The sequence below is a fragment of the Limulus polyphemus genome, unplaced genomic scaffold (assembly GCF_000517525.1).
Source record: "Limulus polyphemus unplaced genomic scaffold, Limulus_polyphemus-2.1.2 Scaffold1788, whole genome shotgun sequence".
Taxonomy (NCBI): domain Eukaryota; kingdom Metazoa; phylum Arthropoda; class Merostomata; order Xiphosura; family Limulidae; genus Limulus; species Limulus polyphemus.
Window position 1 is genome coordinate 197396 of NW_013667398.1, and position 10876 is coordinate 208271.

The 10876-nt window shown below is 34.7% G+C and overlaps 1 protein-coding gene across 1 annotated transcript in view; it reads left to right on the forward strand.

Annotated features, from left to right (window-relative positions):
- LOC106464933 (sortilin-related receptor-like) overlaps positions 1-10876 on the forward strand; it is a 100786-nt gene that overhangs the window by 51916 nt on the left and 37994 nt on the right. The window contains exons 20-23 of the mRNA XM_022392746.1: positions 4649-4831; positions 5370-5486; positions 7098-7214; positions 9611-9730. Of these exons, the coding sequence (XP_022248454.1) occupies positions 4649-4831; positions 5370-5486; positions 7098-7214; positions 9611-9730 (537 nt within the window). The remainder of the gene's footprint in view (positions 1-4648; positions 4832-5369; positions 5487-7097; positions 7215-9610; positions 9731-10876) is intronic.

Below are 10876 nucleotides of genomic sequence, written 5' to 3' on the forward strand. Positions count from 1 at the left end.
AAGTAAGTGGAGGAGAAAGAGATACAGCATTTAAAGACTGTTAATAACATTTCTTACCCCAAACTCGGAAGCTATTGTTCCCTACTCCATATCAGACATATGCCACCGCACTATGCTCCACAGCTACAGTGGGAGTACAGGTGGACCTTTCTGTGCCTCCATGTGAGTCTTTTTCACGTCATGTGAGTGGTCTTCTGCTCTAATGGATAACAGAGGTGACCAGTCTACATCTACTCCAATCTTTTTCCCCACCATTCCTGGGGTGGTGCTGATATTGATGGATGCTCTCGGATCACAACCTTTCTCTCTTCAATATTGGATCTTATACTTATTTTCATGCACCTAGTCAGTCTTTCACTGTCATTGACGTCTTGATTTGCTTCCCTTCACTTCTCCCACTTCTCTTGGATAGTTGATAGTGACCCGCTAGGCAGTGATAATTTTTCTATCATTTTGAGGGAGGTTGGCCCGGGGTTGATGTCGCCCAAGCCGAATGGAAGTTGGACCAGGCTGACTGGCCCTCTTTCACCACTCTCTCCAAACTTGATCCTGCCATTGTCTATCTGGCATCAATAGACGACTGTGTGGTAGCACTGTATGACTGTATCGTCCAGGCAGCTGCTCACTTTATTTCTAAGACCTCTACATGTTTTCCATGGTATCCTCGTCCATGGTGGAGTCCTGCCTGACAGGAGGCACAGAAGGCTCAAAAATGGGCCTGGGATACATTCTGACGGTATCCCTCTTTTTCTAACAGCATGGTTTATCAGCGGGCCTGTGCCCATGCTTGGCAGGTTCGAGGTCAAAGCCAAAAGGAGTCTTGTATTAAGTTCACTACTAGCATCTCTTCTACCACCAGTTCCAAAAACATTTAGGACATGATTCGGAAAGTCACTGGGAGGCATGTTTCCCTCTACCTCCATGTCTTTACATATTTTTCACAGACGCATCCCTTCAGTGATGGGGGCATGGGTTGATTAACAGGAAGCTTCAGGGTGTTGGTCTGCTGTTGAGAGGTCTTATTTACATCCTGGAACTTTGGTTCATTTCTTCCATCCAACCAGACATCAACTGGTAATGATTCATTCTGACAATTCTACGGTGATTACTTATTTCAGTCACCAGGGTGGCACCTGTTCTTGATCCCTATGTTTTCATACATTGGATATTCTTGTTTGGGACTACATGCAAGATATTCATATCATTGCATGTCATGTTCCAGGTGCTTTCAATCTTTTCGTGTATCATCTTTCCCATCCAGACAAAATCTGTCCAATGGAGTGGTCTCTTGATCCTCTTGTTTTCCTGTGGCTTTGCCTTCAGTTGGGTACTCCTCACACTATTGCCACATCCCTCGATCACAAATTACCTCTGTTTTGGTCTCTGGTGTCTCATCCCTCAGGATTGGACCAACAAATGCCTATGTGTTTTTTCTCCCATTCAACTTCTTCACTGGGTGATTTTGATCATCCATACCACTCTGTGTCAAGTCTTCCTGGTTGCTCTTTACTAGCCGGCTCAGCCATAGTTTCCGCGGCTTCTCCAGCTTCAACTTATCTCTCCACTACCTCTTCCTCTGCCTTCCTCACTTCTTTGTCAACCTTGAATACCAGTACTTCATCCAGTCCTTCATGTCCTCCATCTTCACACTTGATTTTTATCCAGCCCTTGGCGAGGAGATCAACCTTGTCCTGATGAGTAGGTTCATTTCTGGTTCTTGTTCCTTGTATTACGGATTTTCTTATTTGGGTTTTCTATTGGGGGTCTTCTGTCCACACCTGTCTTTTTTCCCTATACTGTAGAGCATTTACCCCTTCTGTGCTTTCCTTATTGGTGTGTTCCTTCCGAATTCATCGTCCTCCATGGCATGCTGTCCCTCTGGACTGGGATGTTAATGTGGTTCTTCACTGCCTCACTTTGCCTCTGTTTGAATCACTTTCCATATGCTCCTTCTTTCACCTTTCTCTTAATAGTTTTTTCCTTCTCCTCTTAGCCTGTTCATGTTGGTGGTCTGATTTATTTGCCATTGATGTTTCTCATACTCTTTATCATCATACATATATTCTCCTTTATCCAGATCATTTTTTCCTACTCAGAACTTCAGCAGCTAGGGAGGGTAACTCCTCCTTTATGCTGATTTCCCCTCCTTCCATTTCCCGCCTTTATCCTCAGCCTGATCCGGATAGACTTCTATGTACTTTACATGCTCTTTGCTGTTATATTGCCTGCATGGCTTCCTTCCATGGTGGGTGTTCCCGCCTGTTTATCCCTTGTCAACCATCCTCTGTTCGGGATCTTTCTTCTTCTACCCTCACCAATTGGGTTTGGCTTTTGATTCGATTGGCTTATTCCTTCCTGTCGTCTTCCTCTCGTACTTTGGTCCAGGTGTCTTCTCATGAAATTTGCTACCTTACCTTTTCTCTGGCATCTCATCTTCGTTGTCCGTTGGAGGAAACTCTTCAATCGGGCATGTGGATTACTCCTGATATGTTTGTCTCTCACTATTTGCATAGTATCGTGGTTTCTTCCTCTTTGGACTGTCATCTTCTGTTTGTAGCCATTCTTCAGACTTCAGTGTGACTTTGACTTGGTAAGTTATTTTTTTATTCTTTTTTATTTTATTTTCAGGGGCTTTATTTCCCTTTTTATTATTATTCCTCATCTTTTGGATCCTGCTCTGTGGCGAGTGGTGCTTGACCAGGTATTCTTTAACTGTTCGAATCAGCACTGTCTAGCTATGTTGCTTTGGATATCATAATTACATGGCCACACAAAGCACAGTGCTGAGATGGGGTGTTCCAAAAGATTGCTGGAAGGTTTATTGTTGCGATAAAATTCTGCATAAGTTTGCCCGTCCCAGACCATACCTACCCATGGACTACATGGGTAAAGGAGAAAGAGATAGCTGACCAATCTGCCATGCCTTATATTAAATAAAACAGTATGGTCTGCTTTTAAAAATAGGTTTCTGATACAGTACTCACCTCACTAGATTAGCTATTCTTGTTCATTGTTGCCCTCTATCTGCAAACATTTTCTTTACGCATGCCACAAGCCTTCTGCTTCCCCTATTGGAATTGCAAGATTCCAACCTGTCTCTCATGCATTACCTCCTCACCAATAAGAGCATGATATGTGATGCTTGTGACTCCCTCTACACTCCTCTACCAAACTATCACTTCTCATTTGGCAGCATTTGTGTTCAGACGTGCTCTTTTGTTTGTTTAATGCTTCACATTTGACTTTGTTTCTTCACAAAGTGGTTGTTTTTAAATTAATTTGCTTTCATTCAACCTGTTTCTTCTATTATTATTTATCAGTTAATTTTAGTTGCCTTATTTTCTGCACTCGAATTTGGTGAACTTTCTGTACAATGAATTCCGAGGTTAACCTTACCACTTTGGGGGTTACACCAGTGACCAGCATTTTTTCTCAAACCTCAGGTGTGGGTGACCTAATGGTGGATTTATCTGTTTTTATACACCAGGAGATGGAATGTTACATGGGGCAACCTTTGTCCCTGGACATTGCCCAGGCTCCTCCAGAACAGGCTGATGAGGACTTCAATCATCTTTTTCCACTACCCAGTGGGTTTTGATCCAATGAGGCTTGGCTGTTCAAGTTTCTTCATTGCTAGCATTCCTTCGTCAGTGATCAATGGGTGCTTCAGGTTCTGTCACAAGGATTTGTTGTCCAGTTTCTTTCCCCACATTCTGTCTCTCCTTCCTCCTCAAGATCCCGTGACCAGCCAGGGTCTGTCAGAAGCGGTTCAGGAATTTCTCTTGCAGCAGGCCATCAAACCTGTTCCCCACCCTTACCGGGGTTTATATTTCTGCCTTTTCGTCGTCCTGAAGCAAACTGGGATTGGCAGCCTGTAATTGATTTACCTCACCTCAACCACTTCATTTCACTACCATATAAAGGGCAGCACTGAATGAGAATAGCTATTTATTTGAGAACAGGTAAGTAGCTGTCAGAAATACATTTTCAGTATAGAAGAATTATAACTTTAAAAAAAAAAAGTAAATAGAAAAACTTTTCAAAAAGGGAAGTAAGTGTAAGGATGGCTAATAACTAACTTTAAAAATAATGCACACAAGATAGTAGGGATGGCATTTGCATCATCCCTACATGATAGCGCAGGCAAGAATTGACATATAGCAATATATATAACTATTCAATCACAATTTTTCCTGTGTTTGTCTGTTAACATTCTACAACACTGTGTGCCTGTGAAATGTTAACAAATTAAATGAATACATAGTGATTATGCTGTCAAAGATGAAAAGTAACAAGTAGTAACACATTTTTTTTAATGTCATATTTGTTTTTGATATATTCTGTTCTCATCCAAATACATTTCTGAGATCCATCTGGTAATAAGAATTAATCTCTGGATTTGATTTTTGTGTCAGCCTTACTACAAGCATTAGCTTTATATTTCACTTATTCATTACTTTTGATAATTATGTTCTAGCTTTTTGCACATCTCACCTGCCCTAAGGCTTTGGAACTTTTTGAACTTGGTGAATTTTTTTTTTTTAATGGTGTACTACACATGTAAATACTTTAAAATCATATTGCATTTGTATTGTGTACTGGACTAAAACCAGCCCAAATGATAATGTTCTTTCTTATTGCCTCTTAGGAACTAATATGTGTCAAAATATAACCCACGGGATGTGCAGCCACCTGTGTATGGGTCGTCCAAATAACAGTCGCACCTGTTTATGTCCTGATGGTATGAAGATACAGAAATTGATTGATGGAAATGAAAAATGTTTGTGTCCTAATGGAGAGGCTTTGCGTAAGAATGGAACATGTGTAGCATGTAAGTGTTAATGGACTGATAAGAATGAATATGTAACTACAAACTAAAAACAAGAGATTTTAATTCTTTTATAACTCCTAATGTTATAGAAGAGTTAGAATGAGTATGTAACTACAAACTTGTCAGTATTTTTACTAAGAACATGAGGTCTTAATTATTCTATAACTCCTGAAGTTACAAAGCTATGTATCCAGAGTAATATTTCCCTTTTGTAATAACTATATATGAGTAGTGTGTGTTTTTTAGTGAATTACTGGTTGTATTACAACATATATCCAGAGTAATATTTCCCTGTTGTAATAACTATATATGAATAGTGTGTTTTTAGTGAATTACTGGTTGTATTACAACATATATCCAGAGTAATATTTTCCTGTTGTAATGAACTCAATATGAGTACTGTTTTTTTTAGTGAATAGTTTTTATATTTTTAGATGTTAGTTTTCATTATTAAACATTATATATATATTATTAGTGAATATGAACTTCTTTTATAAGTAATTGATCTGCAGTAATTGAAATGTGTGTTTTTTTAAAGTGAATTCCACTTGTGCACCTGAGCAGTTCACTTGTAGTAACGGGCTTTGCATACCTAACCTGTGGAAATGTGATGGAGACAACGACTGTGGAGATAATAGTGACGAATATAACTGTCGTAAGTGTTCACTTATTTCATATGTGAACTGGCTAGAATACAAAGTATTCAATCTTTTTGGAACAGTTATGAAGCAAGAATGGTCAGGCTGTGACATGGCCATGGTTATTTTAGAATTGAACTGTATATAACACTTGTATGCTTTTATTTTTACTGCTGAGTATCTTTTATGGAAGCAAAAATTATATGAAGGACAATGTTAGATATTGTACCCATTCCTTCTTTCTTTTATTATTAAATTCATAATGACCTCATTAGATGCTGATTTAACTAAGTAATTATGTCTTTAAATTCAAAGCCAAAATTCTATAAAAAAGTAGAAAATTGCTGTACTTCACTGTGTTTTTATCCCCCCTTTTTAGGCAAAAATTCTAAAATAAAACAGCCCACTACACTGTCAAACAGTTTACAGTTATAATTAGGGCTTCTGATTTTTAGTTTTAATTGATAAAACACTCCTGATACAAAAAATAATTAAATTGGTGTTTTTCCAATAAACATCAGAAAAACATTGAAAATAGTTATTCAGCTCATTTTACATTAATGTTCCAACTTTCTTAAGTCACTATGATCTCGAATTTTAACCATTTCTATACGTGCTCATCTGTTAGTTTTATATTTTCATATAAAATATTAGCTTCTCTTACAAATATTTAACATAAATAAGAACTATCTTCTGTACATGTTAATACTCCCATCAGAGAAACTAGTGTGCAGAGAATATATGGTATGTTAGTATACTCATTACACTATTAAAAGTGAAAACTTAAAAACACTGATTTGAAGGTATCTACAGAAAACTACAAATGAAAACCCTGAAAAACTCCAATTCTAAGATATCTAAACGGAACTATAAAACAGCTAAAAATAAACACTGATTTTAACAAAATAATAGAAGCTCTAGTTATGATATGCAAATTATGGCAATCAAGCAAACCAATTATGAGTGAGGTAAGCCAAAATTTCATGTAAAAAATAGTGGAAATATGCCCTATTTCAGGGTGTTTTTTAATCTACCTTCTTGGGCAAAAATCCTGTAACAAAATAGCCTATATACACATTTGAACAGTTTCCAGTCACTATACTAAAAGTTATGATAGTTGAGCCAGCCAACTCTGCGTGATGGATGTTAACACACAAACTGGCAAACACATAGTGGGTCATCTTTACAGTAAGATGACTTAATTTGTATTAAAAGTAAGTGATAAATTTTATAATTTAATAAATTATAAATCATAATTCTTGCTCGTTTGTTTTATACATTTAATTTAATTTTTAAAGCTGTCTTACATTGCAGTGAAAGGTGATGTATTACTTCATTCTTCTTAATATTGTATAAACTTAATCTGAAGGATACAGACAGGAAGCTTTCAAAATCTTGTAAAGTCATTTTAAATATATTAAAACTACAAGGTATGAGAATAGATTCAATAATTTATTAAATGGGAATTGTATTATTATGTAATTTTTGCATCAACTGTGTAACTTTTAATATTTCTGTAATGTAACAAAATAAGTGAACATTTGGTTGGGTAAATGTTTCTCTTGTTTAAAATATGTTTAAAGTAACATAATAGATAGTATACTAAAGAATAATTACTATAACTACAGAGCTTCACACGTGTGATGAGAACCAATTTCTCTGCCCTTCTGGACGTTGTATCCCCAACACATGGAAGTGTGACACTGATAAAGACTGTGAAGATGGTTCAGATGAAAAGGACTGCCGTAAGTCTTCATAAATACTTTAAATTATCTAGAGCCTGGCTAAACTGGTAATGGTAAAAACAAAATATGCAGATTTCTGTAATTTTCTAGAATTTTGTTAAATGATGAAAAAAGAATTCTGTATGTTTTCTAGAATTTCCAAACCTAAAGAAGTTTAAGTCAACAATTTATTATAAAAACATGCAAACATAACTTCATACAATTTTCGACATATGGAAACAAATGTCATATTTCAACATTGTAGAATTGATATTTTACCTTTATCAAGCAGGCAGTAACGCTGCCGATGTAGGGATGTTAATGTTACTGTTTTCAACACAACTAATACTTGTACACAGATAATGTTACTGTTTTCAACATGACTAATACTTGTACACAGATAATGCTGCTGTTTTCTATTATTGGCTGGTCCTGTTTAAACTTGTACTTAAACTTTTTAACACTAGAATTATGATTTTTTTAAATCACTACAAATTAATAGTAATTATAAAAGCAGATACTCCATTTGAAACTTTGTCACCTAAGTGAATTTGGTTGATACCATCGTTTTGGTTTTTGAGTTATTGCGTAATAAAGAAGAAATATAAACTTTTTGCTATGATATTTACAGACACTCCCAGAACTTGTGACTCAGTCATTACATAGATATTGTTATAAAGGGAAGTTCTGATGACCTATTGAGGAGATATTTAAAATACCTTTTCGATGAATCCAAGACTGTGTACAAGTATTAGTCGTGTTGAAAACAGTAACATTAACTGTGTACAAGTATTAGTCGTGTTGAAAACGGCAACATTATCTGTGTACAAGTATTAGTCATGTTGAAAACAGCAACATTATCTGTGTACAAGTGTTAGCCATGGTTTTTGAAGGTAGATTGTACAACAAATTTTGCAATATTAAGACATATTTGAAGCTAACTGTGTATCTTCTTTACATAGTTTGATAAAAAAAAATATCGTTTTTAACTCTTTCATTATGGCATCATATTGTGTGCATGTCAGGAGGTTTTAGTTACATTCAGAATTTAATTAAACTAGTTTCTTATTTTGGTATATAAATGAATTTGGCATAAAAACTTAGCTAATAATCCAAATTTTAATTTGATATAAGTTTTAAATTCTTCATTTTATAAGGCAATATTTAAAAAATAATTGTCTATTTCCCCCTAGTGTGAGAATTGTGACATTTGTTCTTTAGGTATCCCATCTTCTCTAATTTATTAACTACCCCTCCAAGAAGTATGGATTTTAATACAAAGTACTTATTATAATGTTGTCATTGCTCTGTTGTTAAAGTACAATTTTTATAATACATCTTATTTGGTTACAGATTCGTCAAAAAGAAAATCAGACCCATCTTGCCACACCCACATATTATGTCCTATCATTCAGAAATTACCAGTAGTTCTCTCTGATGTTTAATACTACATTATTTATAACCAATAGAAAGCCAAGGTTTTAATCTATCACATCCTTTTTGCATGTTGTTACTCTGTATTTTTGGTGCATTATTTAATTAAATAAAACTATTTAGTGCAGTAGTACCATAAGTGGGGTTAAGTGTCATAAACTGTCAACAGCAAAACAAAAGAAGACCCACATATTTACTTTATTTCTTGTTTTTTGTGTGTATTCTTTATTTATTAAAAGTAATTAAATATCTGAAGTCATTCTAGAAAGAAAGAAAATGGTAATTTAGATTTGTTTTGGTGGTTACAAGGTTGGTCAATTTGACCAACCTTGTATATAGTTAGGGTAGAGAAAATAACAGATAAACTATAAAGTTTTATAATTATTTAGAAGGTTTTAGAGATTACATAAATGAAATTTGAAATTTTTCAGATGAATAAAAGTATTTTCAATCTTAACATGAAAATCACCTTGCTCTCTGACTAGTAAACAAAACTATTCGATATATTTATAAACAAATCTTCATTTAAAATGCTGAATTGAAAAACCTAATTTTTTGTTTACTGAAAAGTTTGCCAGATTTTCTGAATTTACACGTACTGTATTAAAAGCTATAGTGTGGAAATTGTAGCGAGTACAAAATGGTTATGAACTCAGTCGATTAGACTGAGCCCGAGAGGAAAGAGTTAAATGTATCAGAAGATTCAATAATATTTTTAAATCTTCTCCTTTATCCAGGAAATAAATGATCAGAAATATAGATTATTTTGATATGAAATTAAGCAATGTTAAGGTATATATTTTAAAAAATAATTAAAATAATCTAAGAATGATATTTAGGTATCATTGATTCAGCAAATGTTTTTTGTTTTTTGTAGTCTGTGTGTGTGTGTGTGTGTGTAGAGTAAGGCTATGATTAAGTATTTATACACAGTTGTTATGGGATTGTAGTATTCTGAAACATAATTTATTGTCATTTTTAAGATTTCAAAGCATGTGGAGAAATGGAGTTCCAATGTGACAATGGCCGCTGCATCCAAGAACAATTTCGTTGTGATTTTGACAATGACTGTGGAGATGGTACTGATGAAAGTAATTGCACAAGTAAGTAAACGTAAATAATGTAAAAGCTATGATAAGTCAGTAAAGTGTATCATGTGAGATGGTGAAGTAACTGAAAGTCATGTTGATATATTAAGATGAGATGTTAAAATGTACATTGTTTGTTGTAAAGTAACAAAGTCAAGTTGACATATTAACATGAGACATTAAAACATAATATGGTGATAATTTACATGAGATGTTAAAATGCACAATGTTTGTTGTTAGGTAACGAAAAGTCAAGTTTATATATTAACATGAGACATTAAAACATAATACAGTGATAAATCATTGGTAAATGATCATGAATGGAAGACACTATTCTACACCATCTCCTGTTGTTTCTGTACCTAAAGTTTTAATCTTGTATTATCTTTCTGATAAATCCTTATCCAAAATGTTGCCATATTTTATTCAAAAGAGTTTGAGGGACTTCTCAGTTCTCCCAAGTCAGTTAAGAATCTCAGATCTGGAGAACTTTTGGTCAAAACATCCCAACCACATGACAGTGAACTCCTCTTAAAGTTAAAATATATTGGGGATGTTCCTGTTGAGGTTTCTCCCTGTACTACTTTGAATTACTCAAGAGGGGTATTGTGGAGAGGGATCTACTTGACAACCCTGATTCAGAAATAATTATCAGTCAAGGAATAACCACAGTGAGGCATGTCTTCACTTGCAGAAATAGAATATTTGTGCCAGCTAGGGTTCTAATTTTGCTGTTCAACACCCAATGTCTTCCTGCCACTATTAAAGTTAGATATCTGAACTGTATAGTTTGGCTTTATGTTCCCAACCCTCTCTGTTATTTTCACTGCCAATGGTTTGGTCTGACAAAAACATCCTGTTTTGTAATATCATGAGTTATCATGTTGTGTTTCACAGCTTTATGGTGATGTTTGATGTTATTCTTGCCATTATGAGTTAGTTTTATCTTGTATTTGGTTATATATATCATGCAATTATTTTATGTATTTAACTTTTTTGTTGTATAGAATTCCTCTTTTTTTATCAGAAGTTTTATCTTTCTCTTTTTTTATGTGATTTTATTTTCATATTTACTGTTAAAATCCAAACACATTGAAACTATGGACACACTGGTCTAACGACTAGTGTAAAAACCAAGAACTAAACATTTTGGAAGGTGTT